At 45.2% G+C, this 17,404-nt stretch overlaps 1 protein-coding gene across 1 annotated transcript in view; it reads right to left on the minus strand.

Moving 5' to 3' along the window:
- Window positions 1-539: 539 nt before the first annotated feature.
- The window catches only part of LOC135212405 (zinc finger CCCH domain-containing protein 18-like), a gene marked incomplete at its 3' end in the record, with an annotated part of 83,197 nt that continues 66,332 nt past the window's right edge, over window positions 540-17,404 (minus strand). The window contains 3 exon segments of the mRNA XM_064245775.1: window positions 540-599; window positions 890-949; window positions 9,434-9,493. Coding sequence (XP_064101845.1) covers window positions 540-599; window positions 890-949; window positions 9,434-9,493 — 180 coding nt within the window.

The raw sequence follows: 17,404 nt of genomic DNA on the forward strand, positions 1-17,404 counted from the left end.
CCAAGGTCTAAAGCGAATCCTTCTAAGAAGGATTATATCTGCGGGAAGCATTTAATGGGACTTACATACCCGTAGATATGACAACTCTGCCTTTTCTACCTGGCCCCACCCTAGCGATCTTAGAAAAGTAAACGCAGTATAGAGTAGATATATGCCTCTATATCATAAGTTTAGACTCGATAATGCTAACCTACAGGATTTTTTCTGCAATCAGAATTGAAAACAGAAGTGAAAAAAAGCTTAACTTTGACACTAGGTGAAAAAACTTGAAATGAATAGGCAAACTGTAGACAGCTAAGGACAACTGCATAGTCTTCAGCGCCTCCACGATTAGGCCATAATACATACAGCACACACACAAATATATGTACATTTTCATTTCTTTCTTCACCATCCACCACTGAGTTCACTAATATAAATATGTACAGTGTTTGAAATTTGTTTGACAACAAACACTCTTATAAAGTTATAATAACAATAAAAGGCTGAAGAGCAAATAGAATAATATTCACGAAATGAAAAACAGAGCAACCACAGACCTCTCTTTAGCATCCATCTTGTTTCCTTTTGTTTCAGGTCTCCGAGGAATGTTAAGAACCCTATAGATGAGATACATGATTAGGCCACTAAGAGCACACTAATGGTAAGCAGTACTACACCTCCTTAGGGAGCCTTTTATTGCGAAAGCTTCCGAAAGTCATTTGATACATAATACATACAGCACACACACAACTATGTACATTTTTCCATCCACCACTGAGTTCACTAATATATATGTACAGTGTTGTAATTTGTTTGACAACAAACACTCTTACAAAGTTATAATAACGATAAAAGGCTGAAGAGCAAATGGAATATTCACGAAAATGAAAACAGAGCAACCACAGACCTCTCTTTAGCATCCATCTTGTTTCCTTTTGTTTCAGGTCTCCGAGGAATGTTAAGAATCCTATAGGTGAGATACATTTAAATGTTAGATTTGGTGTACTACAACTAAAAGGAAAACTGCCTTACATTACAAGTCCAATAAATACAATGAAGTCTTTACCAAGTGATGCAGATCTAGCCTCAAGAGTAAGGGTTCCTTTTTTCTCAAAATGTTATGTTTTTACAGAAAAATCTAGCTATTATGTGGAAGTCAAGAAATTGAGTAACAAGCATTACTATTTCTCGATAATATTTCCCATTAAACTAAGTCATAAAAACAGCATGATTTTGACCTTTTCAAGTATAATAATAATCTATAGATATTTTACTCTTGACTCTCACCAGATCTGCTTCTTGATCAATTAAAAAAAGAATTCCAGCTCAAGCCTACTAAATAAAAATTAAGAAGAATTTATTTTTGAAAAGACAATTGCTCAGTTAGTTCTTGAGAAATTATCCTCATAAGCCTACTTGCATAAAGGAATCAAAGCATAAGCTGACAATTCTTCAATGTAGTCTAGTAAGTTAATAAAAATACAATCTTTTTACAAGCCACCTAATTTGATAAACAAACCAAAAAGAAAAATACCATCATTCCCCCACGCTCACTCAATTCACTTTTCGTTGGCAGATGTGACATATCATATCAATCAGTGCCACAATAAATAAAGATATGGAATTTTTATTATAAAATTAATATTAATACTATACTTACCTGTATAATTTATCTAGCCCTAGATCCCCAAAAACCGCACCAAAATTTACCACATTGGCAAACTCTGTTACCTCCTAATCTGTCCACCAGTTGGCAACACTGGCCGTTGACAGTTACAAAACCTTCCCTTGAAAATCAGTTGTGATAGGCAGACCATCGGGTAGGATGGGTGGGACTAGATAAATTATACAGGTAAGTATTATTAATATTAATTTTATAATAAAAAAAAATTCCATATTAATAAACATTACCTTAATATAATTCATCTAGCCCGATTAACCACATTGAAAAGGAGGAGGGAATCTGAGTACAATTTCCCTTTCGGGCAGAATAAGACATAAACAATCAAAGAAATGTATATCATAGTCAGTAAAAACTCAACCGAGGTCTAAGATACTAAGAACTCAAGTCTCCTACCATAATGCCGCCGAACTGTGGTAGTAAAGGACAAGGAGTAAGTGCATAGTCAGTCTGTCTGTACTAAAGTCAAGTGACCGACCAGGTGACCAGTCAGACGAAATGAGGACAGCAAGGCTGCACCCTGATGACTTTATCAAGCACTACAACGACACCTGCTCTCTCACGACCCTGAAAGTCCTTCGTCCGGCGTAAATAGCATGAGAGTGCCTAACAGGGCAAAGAAACTAATTCCTCATTTAAATTACCAACGAAGTCGACCAGCGACTCAAGCATGAAAGACCTGGGAATGGGATTATCAGACGATTCAGTCTTTGCGACAAATTCGGGAAGGTATGACAAAATCATGATCTTGTCCAGATCTGGCAACCAGAAAAGAGTTTGCTTGCAGTTACCCCTCTTGGCTATAGCCAGCAAGACAAGGAAGAGTGTCTTGGAAGAGAGGTCCCTAAAATAAAATCGGCCGTATTCAGAGGCTCAAACGGAGGGAAAACCTTAAGGCTTGAAGGACTTTATTAATGTCCCATGTTGGAGGAGAACACTGTGGACTGGGTAGAGACAGGGAAAAGGATCGAATTAAATTAATCTCTAGTGACATAAGATGAAAGAGATTTCAGGAGCCTCGCCTTAAAAACATAGGAAAGCATCTACCTAAAACCCTTAATGCACGAAGGTGACAGGGCCCTGTCATGGTGTAAATGAACTAAAAACTCCGCTACTTTCGGTAAGGAAGGTCTAGAAATTGAATGTCCTTGAGACTTACACCAACGTCTGTAAACCGACATTTATTTAGCCTGATAATATACTCTAGTTAAGAGCCAACTGTGGCACCACTCTGGAGGAGAACCCTTCGTGCTTGGAGAGTCCTCCAGGCATGAAGATGAAGCATGTGGAGCCTCTGATGGAACCGATGAAAATGGGGTTGTTTGAGAAGATCTGGTCTCTCTGTCAGACGAATAAGGGGCTCCACCAGAGCTTCCAGTGGTCAGGAAACCACTCCGAGACAACCTCCGGGAACCAGTTGGATGAGGGATGACAAATGGCCCAGGAGTCCTCCAAAGGGAAACTGGCTGCATTACGGAGGACAAAAATTCTTCTACCAGACTTAGAAGCTTGTCTATCCGTTTCGGAGCGGGAGAAGCCCTCAAAATCTGGGAATTCAAAACAATCCCCAAGTAAGTAATGATCTGCAAGGGATTAGACTGGACTTGTCAAAGTTGACACAAATGCCCAACTCAACACAATGAGACAGAACTATCTCCCTCGACCGGAGACATTTCTCTAGAGATTCGGCCTGGACTAGCCAATTATCCAGATACCGAAGCATCCTTACATTTAACTGATGCAGAATAGCCGAAACAGGAGCCATCACCGAGAAAAGACCTGTGGAGCAGTGGGGTGAGGCCGAAACAAAGTCTTGAACTGGAAAACTCCCGAGTCTGTGAAAAACCGAAGGTAAGGTCGCTCTCGGATGGATGGGGATTTGCAGATAAGCATCCTGCAGATCGATGGAAATCATCCAGTACCCCCATCCTGACAGATGAAAGAACAGTCTGAACCGTCTCCATCCGGAACTTGGACTTTAGAATGAACTTGTTCAAGACCAAAAGATCTATGATGGGGCGCCAAGCACCCAGGCCTTTAGAACTACAAACACCAATGAGTAAAACCCGGGAGAAAGAGGAGCTCGCTCTATGGCATCCTTCTCCAAGAGAGCCGAAAGCTCCTTCTCCAAGCCATGACCCCTGATTGAGCGAGGGGAATAACTGCTGAACTCGAGAAAAACAATTGGAAAGCGGAGGTCTCAAAACAAAGGGGATCTCGTAACCTACCTTCAGGACCTCCACTACCCAAGCATCCACTGCTCTCTCCTGCCAAGCTGACCAATGGCGAGAGAGACAAGCTCCTACTGCGGTCTCGGGCGAGGTAATGACTTCTACTTTCGAAAATTCTTAAGCAGAGACAAGGAAGAAGAAGAAGAAGAAAGGTCCTCCTGGAGGTTGAGATCTTCCCCTGCCCTTAGAGCCACGCCAAGAACCTCTCCCGCATTTCAAAGAGTGAGCACTGGAGGAGGAAGCTAAGGCACCAGAAACCTGAGATGTACTCTGGAAAAAATGTGCCAGATGGAGGAGGTTGTTGGGCTGGAGCAGAAGGCACGGATCTGGGCACTACTTACGCTTACTCCTTGAAGGAACGGGAGGAAGATCAGAGGAAAAAGCCCTTGATAAGGCCCAGTGAGTTGGGAAGAGGCCATCACCTTGATGTTCCTTCAAAACCTGAGAAAGCACAGACATATCAAATAGGGAATCGCCAAAAGAAGAGGACAACAAACGATTTCTCTGAATCTCCGATACAGAGGAGGGTAACTGTGACAAATACAGGCTACGCCTAAGAGAAACAAGAAAGGCCTGCATTGAAGCAGCAAGATCGTTCTGATGTACAGAAGCAATTGAAATAGACGAGCAGAATTTCTCAAAAAGAGGAGCATCAAGAGCAACAAACCTGGAGTCCTTGATATACATTAAAAGACCTCCGAGGACCCACATATTGAAGGATTGAGCTTCTTGAAAGGAGCTCATAACAGACTCCATGGCAATAAAGTCTTCCATTGAGACCGAGACCGAAGCCTTGGAAAGCAAAGGTTGACCCAAAAGTCGGACAAATTCAGGATTTGGTTTGGGGGGTGGGGGGGTCGAGAGAATGAAGTATCATCCGCCACCTGATAAATTCCTCTCTGGTGTCATAGAAGAGAAGAGAGCTTCCTCTTCCCTTCCCTGATCACCTTCGAAAGTTTAGTGGCACGTCCGCCCTCACTCTCGCGAACCTCTGAGCAAAGGGAAAATGTAAAAATTCCAGCGACCAGGAAGAACCGTCAACAAAATCCCTTCTGTAATACAAGGCGGAGGCTGCTTCTGCTCTTTAGGCCTCGTCTGAGGAAGAAAACTCAAAATATTAAATAAAAAAGTTTCTTGAACTCGACATCATGACCGTCGTTCAAAGAAACATCAATATCACACGAATCCACATCATCATCATCACCATCGTCAGATCCTAACTGAGAAACTACCCCTGAAGTACAATCCTGACGACTAGCTATCTGAGGTCTAAACACTAATACCCCTTCCCCCTTCTAAATAAGCGGCCCTTTGGCACTGTTATTGGGACTAACAGGGGACACATTGGGTAAAGAATCGTCAGGCACCTGACCGGATCAGATCCCCCCTAGGCCTTCGCCACGATGGGGTTCACAAGCCAAGGTATCTGTCGCACCGTACCCATGGTGCTGTCGACAGGTACCTGACAAGGAGCTGAAAATGAATCTAAAAGTGTTAGACATTCTAGTAAAAGCTTCTTCAAAATTCTCTACAGCTTGTTAAAGTAGGCTGAAATGTCTCTATCTAAACTAAGCTGTAATTTTTCAAATTTCTGTTTCCAACTAGTTTTCATCGCCAAAAACTTTGAATCAACATCAGAAACGACTTCACTATCTACCGGTTGTACAGGTGGTAAAGCATCAATTAATCTGGAATCGGAATCACACGATACCGAAACCAAAGAGCCAGAACCATGACCGGTGCACAAATCAAGGAAATCATTAGATACAGGTCTAGCTACCAATTTCTTTTTCTCCAATATCAATCTGTTTACGCTGCAAGATTCTTTGATGTTTCATAAATAAGTCGTCATGTCTTCGTCAGACCAAGGCTTACATAAGTCACAACGAGAAGTCAAGTCACAAACCTGTCCACAAGAAAAGCTACAAATGTCATGGGGTTCAAACTCCCTACTACTCATCCTTGTCCCACAAGCCAGGCAATTCCTGATGTTGCTGGCAGAAGGAAGCATCGAATCAGCTAGGCTATCCTTGGACTGTTTGGGCAGGTCACGTAATTCCGGGTCGCAAAAGTTCGTAAAATAACATAAATACCACAATAGAAGTAAAAGTTAATTCACTATTTCGTGGATGTAATACGTGAAGTCGCATTAACAATTAATGACAGCTTTAAAGGCACAAAAAGGTTTAAGAAATTTATAAAGAGCGGCCGTGATGTAAAACAGCACGGGCGCTCGTTAACAACTGATTTTCAAGGGAAGGTTTTGTAACTGTCAACGGCAGTGTTGCCAACTGGTGGACAGAATAGGAGGTAACAGGGTTTGCCCAATGTGGTAAATTGGGGCGGTTTTTGGGGATTTAGGGCTAGATGAATTATATTAAGGTAATGTTTATTAATATTACTGGTCCCAACAATTGAACATTTGCATTAGATTATATCATATATTAAATTACATTATACCTGAATCATGTAGAAAACATTACTAGTACAAAACTTGCACCGTGAACAGGCTTGTTGCTGAGTGAAACAATGTCCAACTATGTGTTGTATGAGAAATATTTCTTCAGGCTTCAATATAAATATATTTGATACAGATTTATATAAAAGCACTTTTTGACAACACAGATCACACTACGCATAGAAAACAAGAAAAAAATAACAAAATGCCTCAGCTGCCAGTTAGTTGTGAATGGTAAGTTACAGATTTGGACCCAATATACTCTTAAGGCTTTGTGTACAACCCAAACAACAGAAAAATACCTTGAGCAAACCAATCCAGATTAAATGAAAGCCACCTTTACACACCATAACATCAACAATTAGATGTACATATCCTAATCCCCAGGAAGGCATGCTAACAACAAATGTTAAATGATTGTGCAGATATAAAATAAAGAATACTAAAGTGGGAAAATTTAAGTAGGGAGGGGAAGCATGTAATACAGTTTTATAAAAATGTTTCAGTCATTACGAATACAGTATATATAAAATTCCTTGTAAATGCCTCTCCAATTACACCAACTTACTGAGCAGACCCAACTGCTCCTATCAGGCATATGCCATCAGCCTTCCTAGAGTTAATCTTCTGTACAACTCCCACTCTGTGCAGATATATTCCAAGCTGCGCTTCCACAATTAGCAGTTAGTGTTTAGTGTGATGTACCATTCATTTTCATCATAACTTTAATTTACATTTTACCTTTAACCTGACATTGGTTTAAGTGATGAGATTTTAATCTTAAGTATTTTTGCTATCACGCTGATATGTCACTTGCCACCAAGTGCTACTGTAAGTCATGTTTTTCATTCTCAGCATCTTGGTATCACTCACACCATACAGAGGATATACTTCTGCTCTTACAGTCTTCTCTCAATGGCCTCCTCCTAAACTGACTGTTGGGTTAACAATGCACAACTGTTTACAAATGAAAGAACATAGAGGAGAGAGAAAGGAAGTACCCAACCTCCAGAATGAAATGAGGCATATTACCAAAAATCAGTTTAATTGATAACCTGAGGCATCCAGAAGTGTTTGAGACTCTTATGAAAGTGAAGATGCCAGTGTCAGGAACATTTTTAGTGCAGTACAGTAACCCAAAAGCTATATGCAATCTTCAGTGTACGCTATGGACAAGCAACACCGAGTTAACCCTGCAATCTGATCATCATGCACAGGAAAGCAATAACACTTTTATAAAAGTTCTAGAACTCCAAAGCACCACTATCACAAAAACTGGCTTATTTATAGGGCAGGTATAAGTGGTTTAACCAGATCACCGAACTAACAGCCCTACATTCACCTATTTAAGCTTCAACTAATGAAGTTACAGAAACTGTAGAGAAGTACAAGTAACTCCAAAAATAAAGAAAGGATAAAGGTGAATAAAACAAACTGACCGCCAAGTGACCTGAAACAATATGTAAGATGTGCAGAGGGATGGTGGATGTTTCATGAAATAGAAGTGATGATTTTATAAATGGACTTGTCTTCAGGGTATAGAGGGACTTTAGTAATATCTGAAAGATACAGGGAGAATACAATAAACTGGAATGGAGCAGCTTCACATTCAATCTAAATGTTAAAGTGAACTCTGTAGCTGCTGGCTTTAGTCAGAAAAGTGATCAACAACTGATTTACTGACAACCATTACAGATAATGTCAACTCACCCTATGGAAAACTGTATTCTAAGGGGATTGTTTCATGATTAACCAAAAAAGATGAATATTCCTGATGAATCTTCAGCCAATCTGGTACAGAAGAAATGCAATGAACATAAAATTAAGGCCGAAGGGCGAGTGCTGGGATCTATGAGGTCATTCAGCAACAAAAGGGAAAATGAAAGTAAAAAGATATATAAGATATAATGGAAAGAAAAAGAAAACCTTAAAGCTCGTCATGAAACAAAACTGTTAGGATAGGATGGAAATTAAGATGGAAATAAGCGAACATGACAGAAGGTACTGTAAAAGTAATGAAAGGGGCTGCAGCTAGCGGCCAGAGGTGGTGTAAACGACCTTAAATAATGACTACAATTAAATGCATAAGGTGCACTGATGAGGCACTCGAGATGACACAGTTGCCACAAAACATTAATTGTCGGATTTCCAGTGTCAATTCTGGGTGATTATAAAGTCCCTGATTCTTGGAGTTTGGGTTACACTTAAGAACACTTTAATATTTTTGGTTTTATTTACGTACTATTGCTTTCATGTAACGATTTGCTATGAATTTTCACTGAAAGAAGAACCTACCAGATGTGCAGCCTCTTGTGGGTGGCACCCATCAGAGAACAATATCATTGTATTGGGCCTTCATTACTTGAACATAAATACTACGACATTAACAGAAAAAGTTTGAATAACATTTGATAAACATTCCTCTTTGGCTAATAAAACAGGCTACCCTGGCAGGTGGAAGGTTCATCCCCCCCTCTCTCCAGCTCTACTTCATTTTAATTTGGATTCTGGCAACTAGGCCTTTAAAAAGTAGTAAGTTTGTAATTCGTACGAACTCGTATTTTCCCAAGGAGGCAATTTTAAAATGCACATACTACATACAAAAAGTGAAAATGACCTTTCTTACATTCACCAGGCATTCCCATGCATGGTAAAACAGCAATCCTTAGCAAGTACTTAAAGAAATACAGAACAATCAATAAACAAAGTACTAGTATAATGTACAATAATATAAAGGAATCTGACTAGTACAGCAGAAACTAGAATCTATGATTAAATATGTTTTTCTTTTTCCCGAGAAACTTGGTTCGCAGCAGAATTTCAGAATTCCATTGCAAATAAAGAAATACTTTTCAGTGATAAGTGGGTTCTTAAATGCAAGAGTAACAATAAAATCAAACATCCAACAAGCAACTTAAAGTATGTAATAATAACCATCCAAAATGCACCACCTTTTTTAAAAATAGTGTTACACAAGAACCACATCTTTTGATTTACTGCTGACATCTATACTTATACCGTGTACCTGAATATTCTACAGTAAAAGCAAAAGTATTTTAATATAGTAAGAAAATCACGAACCTCTCAATAGCATCCATCTTGCTAGATTTTGGCTCAGGTCTCCGTGGAATATTAAGCATCCTAAGAAAGTAAAAAGGTATAAAAAGATTTATTGGGAAGAAAACCTTAAAGCTCATCATGAAACAAGACTGTTAGAATAGTGTGGAAATTCAGATGGAAATAAGAGAATATGACAGAAGGTACTGTAAAAGTAATGAAAGGGGTTGCAGCTAGCAGCCAAAGAGGTGCTGTAAACGACCTTAAATAATGACTACAGTTAACTGCATATGGTACAATGATGGCGCTAACCAACCGGGCCTCCCCCCCCAGCAAAGGGTGTAGGAGAAATGATGACACAGTTGCCACAAAACATTAATTGTCGCATTTCTAGTGTCACAAACTCTGGGTGATATAAAGTCCCTGATTCTTGGAGTTTGGGTTACACTTAAGAACACTTTAATATTTTTGGTTTTATTTACGTACTATTGCTTTCATGTAACGATTTGCTATGAATTTTCACTGAAAGAAGAAAACAACAATATCATGTATTGGCCTTCATTACTTGAACATAAATACTACGACATTAACAGAAAAAGTTTTGAATAACATTTGATAAACATTCCTCTTTGGCTAATAAAACAGGCTACCTGGCAGGTGGAAGGTTCATCCCCCCCTCTCTCCAGCTCTACTTCATTTTAATTGGATTTTCTGGCAACTAGGCCTTTAAAAAGTATTAAGTTTGTAATTCGTACGAACTCGTATTTTCCCAAGGAGGCAACTTTAAAATGCACATACATACAAAAAGTGAAAATGACCTTTCTTACATTCACCAGGCATTCCCATGCATGGTAAAACAGCAATCCTTAGCAAGTACTTAAAGAAATACAGAACAATCAATAAAAAAAGTACTAGTATACTGTACAATAATATGAAGGAATCTGACTTAGTACAGCAGAAACAGAATCTATGATTAAATATGTTTTTCTTTTTCCGAGAAACTTGGTTCGCAGCAGAATTTCAGAATTCCATTGCAAATTAAGAAATACTTTCAGTGATAAGTGGATTCTTAAAATGCAAGAGTAACAATAAAATCAAACATCCAAACAAGCAAACCTTAAATGTATGTATAATAACCATCCAAAATGCACCACCTCTTTTAAAATAGTGTTACACAAGAACCACAACTTTTTATTTACTGCTGACATCTATACTTATACCGGATACCTGAATATTCTACAGTAAAAGCAAAAGTATTTTAAATATAGTAAGAAAATCACGAACCTCTCGACAGCATCCATCTTGCTAGATTTTGGCTCAGGTCTCCGTGGAATATTAAGCCATCCTAAGAAAGCGGAGAGAGTAAGCTCTTCAGTAACAACTTGATAGGAAAGAACACAATGTTTATAAGACAGATCCCTTAATCAAGCATAGGGTGAGTGGTTCAATATATGGGAATCAACGACTCACTCTTCAAAACATCACATATTATAATGTAAAACTTCTACCAAAATTTGGACTGGCCTAATTGAAAGTACATTCTTAGTTTAAATATTGTAATATGGGTGTTAGAATTTCAACATTTTTACCATGATAAGTTCTCACATTAAATCTTCTGACCATTTAAGAACACAGCAGCTTATCATTTCTGCTACTTTCTCATTTACATAATCCTACAACACTTTTTTCTTTGTGGTGGATTTGTCAACATAAATTCTGTACTCTAGTGCAATAATTTTTAATTGGAATTTACTTAGTAAGGTACTCAAGCTCAATACGAGTTAGGCCAAGATTTTCAGAGAAAATCAAGGAACCTGAATATGTACGTATATGTAGGCTGAACAAGAAAGATGATTTAGTTCCCTAGGAGGCTATATATGAATAAAAGAAGAGAATTAACTAGAGGATGAAAGTCTTCCCCTATGTCCTCCTCCTAGGTCGTAGTTTAGGTTAAGACAAGTTCACATGGTTTGGGCTTAAATATCAATCTCCTGAGAAAATATATCGGGGAATTTTATCCAAATACTAATCTTTGTCCATATTTCTACCTTTACTCTCATTTAACTCTCCAGTTACTCTGGATAAAAAAAAAAAATAAAAAATTTACAAGCAGAAAATCATAAATATGACAATTTGTCCAAAATTGCATTTTTCCTAACTATACAAACCTGAGGTCCTTTTACAATAGGAAGGTACTAGCGGCAGCTGGATGGTACTAGCGGCAGCTGGATAGGTCGTAAGCTTTCGAACAAGGGGTTCGGTAGTTAACTGCTTGTCCGCACAGGCGCGCGCGCGCGCGACTGGGAGGTAAACAAATCACTTTTGCTTTGGCCCAAGCAAAAACTGCAGAGTGAGGGGTGGCATGAGGTGGGGCTATGTGTAAAAGGACCTCAGGTTTGTATAGTTAGGAAAAATGCAATTTTGGACAAATTGTCATTTGTTCCGACACGGCATACAAACCTTCGGTCCTTTTACAATAGGAAGACTCACTTCTTGGTGGGTGGTGGAATCTGAGTCTTTGTGAACAGACTGGTGTTCGCCCAACCTTGGAAGTCTCCCTGGTCGTAAGAGCGAGGGAGGGATCCAAGCCTCTGTCCGATTGATCGGGGTGTGCACCGCAGGATCAATGGTCAGACCTCTGGACCCGAGTACTAAGAGAGAGGCATGCGTATCTCTTCGTACCAGCAATGCAAGAACTTGTTTCTGTACAGGAGCAAATATAAAGTCATGGGTTTGACTCTTGTAGGCATCCACTTCCCCCCTTGTAGAAGGAAGTGGTGGATATTCTGCTCCTATCCCTAGTGAAAGGGATAGGATGGGGCTCTCGTATATAGCACTCACCGCATCTCGTCCTCATCCAGCGTAGTGACGACCATGGCCCTCTGCCCACAGGTAGAGGGGAAGGAAAAGATGGGAAGAGAGAGCCAGTCACTCACTCACTCACACTCCATCCACACAGTCACACCAGGACTCGATGCTGTTCAGCCTGCGAGGGTCTGGGTTAGCTACACAACTTGTTGAGCAGCCACCACGGGTCCCCAAGGAAAAGGTATCCAAGGACCTGTGGGCAATATCCGAAGGTAGAAGGACGTAAAGGTAGTCTGGTTAGACCAGACCACCCTGCCTTCAGGACCTGCGCCACGGAGAAGTTCTTGCGAAACGCCAACGAGGGCCGGAATACTTCTGACTTCGGTGACTCTCGGACGGGGACGTACGGATGTCGTCAGATACCATCAGCCTCATACGCCCTCCTGATGACCTCACGCAGCCAGAATGAAAGAGTGTTCTTGGATACTTCTTTCTTGGTGACCCCGGTGCTAACGAAGAGGCGTCGACACTCAGGCCTGAGGTGGTCGAGTTCTCTTCAGATAGCGCCGTAAGCGCTCACAGGACAAAGCAGCATCTCATCCGCATCATTATCGGTGAAGTCCAATAGGGAGGGAATCGTGAATGACTCGAACCTGTCATCAGGACTGACGGTTTCTGAGTCTTCGCAACGAAGTTCGGGACGAAATCGAGCGTCACGGATCCCCATCCCCTGGAGTGTCGTACATCATAGGAAAGATCATGAAGTTCCCCTACTCTCTTCGCCGATGCCAGGGCCAGCAAGAAGAGGGTCTTGAGGGTCAGATCCCTGTCTGACGACTCTCGGAGTGGCTCGAACGGTGTTCGAGTCAGACTCCTAAGGACGAGAGTCACGTCCCACGCAGGGCCTGAGTTCCCTGGGTGGGCAAGACCTTTCGAAGCTCCTCATAAGCAAGGAGATCTCGAACGAGTTCGAGATGTCCAACCCCCTCAGTTTCAGGACGAGCGCCCAATGCGGCTCTGTATCCTTTAACTGTGGGGACTGAGAGGAGCTTCTCTCGGCGAAGAAAAAGCGAGGAAATCCCTCTACCTGCTGAAGAGTGCTCTGAGAGGAGATAGACCCCGTCTACGACACCAACACAGAAGACGGCCCACTTCCCCTGGTTACACAGCTGCAGAGGACTGACGGACGTTTCCAGCCATCTCTGTTGCTGCGCTACGAGAAAATGCCTCTCGTTCGCAAGAGATGGTGGATAACAGTCCAGCCGTGAAGACGTAGGGACTGGACTGCTCGGTGGTACCGCTCGACGTGTGGCTGGGCGAGAAGGTTGTGCCAAGGGGAATCTCTCTCGGTTCTCCTGCGAGAAGAGCCAGCAGGTTCCGGATACCAAATGGCCTGTGGCCATTTGGGATTCACCAGGATCATCCTGAGATTCGGGGTGACCAGCGCTCGACTGATCACCTTGCGAATCAGGCTGAACGGGGGAAAAAAGGAAAGGCATAGGCGAAGAGGTTGTCCCCACGGGTGTTGAAGAGCGTCCTCTGCAGCTGCCCCATATGGGTCCGGCACGGCCGAGAAGAACACCTGGAGCTTCTGTTGTGCCGGGTGGCGAACAGATCCACGACTGGTCGCCCCCACAGGTCGAAGAGCCTTTCCGCCACGTCCTGGTGTAGAGACCATTCGGTCCCTATCACCTGATCCCGACGGCTGAGCGTGTCTGCTACTACATTCCTCTTCCCTGGAATGTAGCGTGCCGACAGCTCTATTGAGTGTGCCTGAGCCCACTCGTGCACCTGCCGAGTCAACTGGTACAAACGGGAGAGACACTAGGCCCCCCTGTTTGTTGACGTAAGCCACCACCGTGGTGTTGTCGCACATCAACACCACTGAGTGTCCCATCAAGCGGTCCTGAAACTCTTGGAGAGCGAGGAACGCTGCCTTGAGTTCCAGTACATTGATGTGAAGGGTGCTTGTCGTTCTCGTCCCACACTCCTGAAGTCAGCAACTCCTCAGGTGTGCGCCCCCATCCCCTCGGTCGATGCGTCTGAAGAACAGCTGCATGTCCAGGGGGGGAGTGCGCAAGCAGGCTCCTCCTTAATTAAGAGGTTCCTGTCGTCGAGCCACCAGGCTAGGTCCTGCCTCACCTCCTGTGTCAGTGACACTGGAAAGCTTGGGGGATCCGTCGCCTGTGACCACTCTCCTTTAGTCTCCACTGAAGAGACCGCAGGTGAAGACGCCCGTGAGGGACTAACTTCTTCGATGACGACAGGTGTCCGATCACGACTTGCCATCGCTGAGCTACCTGTTCCTGCCGAGACAGGAACTGGTTGGCTGCCTCCCTGAATCTGCTGATCCGCGAGTCTGCGGGGAAGACTCGCCCTGCTACCGTGTCGATCGCATACCCAGGTACTTCATCCTCTGCTTGGGCTCGAGATCGGACTTTTCGAAGTTCACAACGATCCCCAGATCGCGACAGAACTCGAGCAGTCGATCCCTGTCCTGTAGCAACTTGCGAGCGGGAGCTCGCCAGGAACTAACCAATCGTCGAGATACCTCATCAGACGTATCCCGTGCGAATGGGCCCAAGCAGACACCAGAGTGAACACTCGCGTGAACACCTGTGGGGCGGTTGAGAGACCGAAGCACAGTGCCCTGAACTGGTACACCGTCCCGTCGAGGATGAAGCGGAGTTACTTTCTGGAGGACTGATGAATGGGTAGTTGGAAATACGCATCCTTCAAGTCCACTGAAAGCATGAAATCGTTCTCCCTGATGGAGTCGAGCACTGAGCGTGCCGTCTCCATCGTGAACCGGGTCTGGCGAACAAACCGGTTCAGGGGAGAGAGATCTATCACCGGGCGCCAGCCTCCCGTAGACTTTTCCACCAGGAAGAGTCGACTGTAAAAGCCCGGTGACTGATCCGTGACGATCTCTACAGCTCTCTTGCTCAGCATGGTCTTGATCTCCTGTCTGAGTGCTACGTCCTTCGGTGACCCGGGACGTACGACTGCTGTTGGACCGGGTTGGAGGTGAGGGGTGGCCGAGATTCGAAGGGTAATAGATATCCCTCCCGAAGGACATCTACAATCCAGGTCTCGGCGCCGTAGTCGCTGCCAAGTTGCCCAATGGCTGGCCAGGCACCCCCCACTTCCGGCAGCAGGTGAGGGGGAACGCCGTCCCTAGCGTTTCCCCCCTTTCTTCGACTTCTCCCAGAGCCTCCACTGGGATGAGGAGGCTGGGAGGAGGGCTGGTTACGGCCCCCCTTGCTAGAAGTCGAAGAAGACGAGTCCAGTCATCCTCGGGCTTTCGACGCAGCAACCGTCTTAGCAGCCGAGGAAGCGCTAGCCGAGCTCTTAGACTTGGCCGCAGTCCGAGGCTGCCCAGAAGCCTTCGAGACTGCCTGGTGAACCAGACGGTCACTGTCATCAGTGCGCCGTCTGTCCACCGCAGCGTCCACCATCTCTCCTGGGAAGAGAGACGTGGAACTCCGTAAAGGTCCGTTTCGAAGTCCCAACGCCGCCTCACGCCCGGCCGCCCTGGAAACCCGAGTAAGGACAGCGTCCCTTCGTCGGAGAACCAGTTGGCCCACAGGTTTCACCGTCTGGTGGGCAAGGAAGGAGATGGCTCTTCCCCAGGACTGGCCAAAGTCTCCTGAAGGCCGAGTCATCTTCGGAGGAAATTCCCCGGAGTTGGCTGCGACCTTAGATACTGTGAGGGACCACAGATCTAGCCAGGAGACGGCCTGGAAAGCTGCATGGCGGTAGATTCCAGGCCTAGTGCCTCTTGCTGCGAGAACCACAGGTTCTCGGACAGGAGCTGTTGCAGAGACACACCCGGAGTCAGCCTAGCTAACTCCGGGTTCACCTGTTTGGGCGGCATCGGGTCTTCAGATGGCACGTAAAACCGCCGCTGTCGTAGCAGAGGAGGTGGAAGTAGCTTGCTAGACCTGCCAGACTTAAGCGAACCGTCTTGTCCGGAGACAAGCGATTCAACCTGGTCCAGCACTGAGTCAGCCAGCTCTGATCGCGGCAAACCCACCGTCGGTCTGGGTTCCCTCTTCGGGCCCCAGAACGACTCGAGCCGGGACGTGGGCTCGGATGGTGGGAGCGGCGATCCTTCCCCGAGGTCGTTGTGCTGACGAATCAGCGCAATAACCTCGGCAAAGTTCCTCTGGATCTCTGGAGTGACTGCATCCTGTGGAGTCGGACCGTCCAGTCCCTCAAACAGGAGCACCTCCCAGAGACCCTCCTCCCTCAAGGAGAGGAGCACCGACAGCCCCCTCTCGGTCCTCCTCCAACCACCTGTGGCGTACGCCCTGGCTGGTCCGAGAACCGAGCCTGGTACGTACGACGACGTGGCGGGATCCTGAGGGGCGCACCCCTCACGATCACTCCTCAATACCTCGCCCCTCCCGGTGTAACCCGAGGAGGTTGAAGGTATGGGAGAGGCAGACCTGACGCTCTCCTCGCTCACTGGCAGAACCAGCGGGCTTGGAGGACTGCAGGCGATCGCCAACCCGCGGCGGTGGCGATCGAGCTGCAAGACCTAGTCGAGCCGTCTCGCTGTGGAGAACGGCTGGACCGAGAACAGCGGCCCGGGTCTCGTGTGTCAGAGGAGCTGGTGCTGGTCGCCGTACCCGATCGCTCTCTGTGAGAGCGACGGTGCAGGCGACCGGCGCGCTCCACTGTCACGGTGAGAGGGCGTATCCTCACGGTGCGTCAGTTCGCTGGTACCAGCCGTGGCTGGTGCCGGTTCGAACGGGGGACCTCTTCCCAGCCTCAGCCCGTGGCCCGGTCATGGACCAGTCACTGTCCGCGGGGTAGCCAGCTGCTCGCCGCGAGAGAGCGAGAGCTGGTCTGGTGAGAGTCGCGTGAGCGGCTGTCACCAGTCTTCCGCTCCGTGCCGTGAACCTGACGCTGAGCGGACTCAGAGGTCTGGTTCCTGGCTGCACGGTCGCTGGTAGGCGACCGTACACTCGGTACCTCTCGCGAACGAGCGGCCGAGCCGGATCCTGCTGCTGTGGCCGAACCACTGACAGCAGGTGAGGAAGTGCCGGTGTTAGCCGGCACCCCCTCTGGTCCCCGTAGTCTTCTTCCTTGCGGGAGAAGAGACGGGTTCCTGCTCCCGAAGGAGCAGGGGCGACCAGCGGAAGAACCCCCCGTCTCACCGAGCGAGACGGGCCCTTAGAA

Source organism: Macrobrachium nipponense, chromosome 41 (assembly GCF_015104395.2).
Source record: "Macrobrachium nipponense isolate FS-2020 chromosome 41, ASM1510439v2, whole genome shotgun sequence".
Classification (NCBI taxonomy): domain Eukaryota; kingdom Metazoa; phylum Arthropoda; class Malacostraca; order Decapoda; family Palaemonidae; genus Macrobrachium; species Macrobrachium nipponense.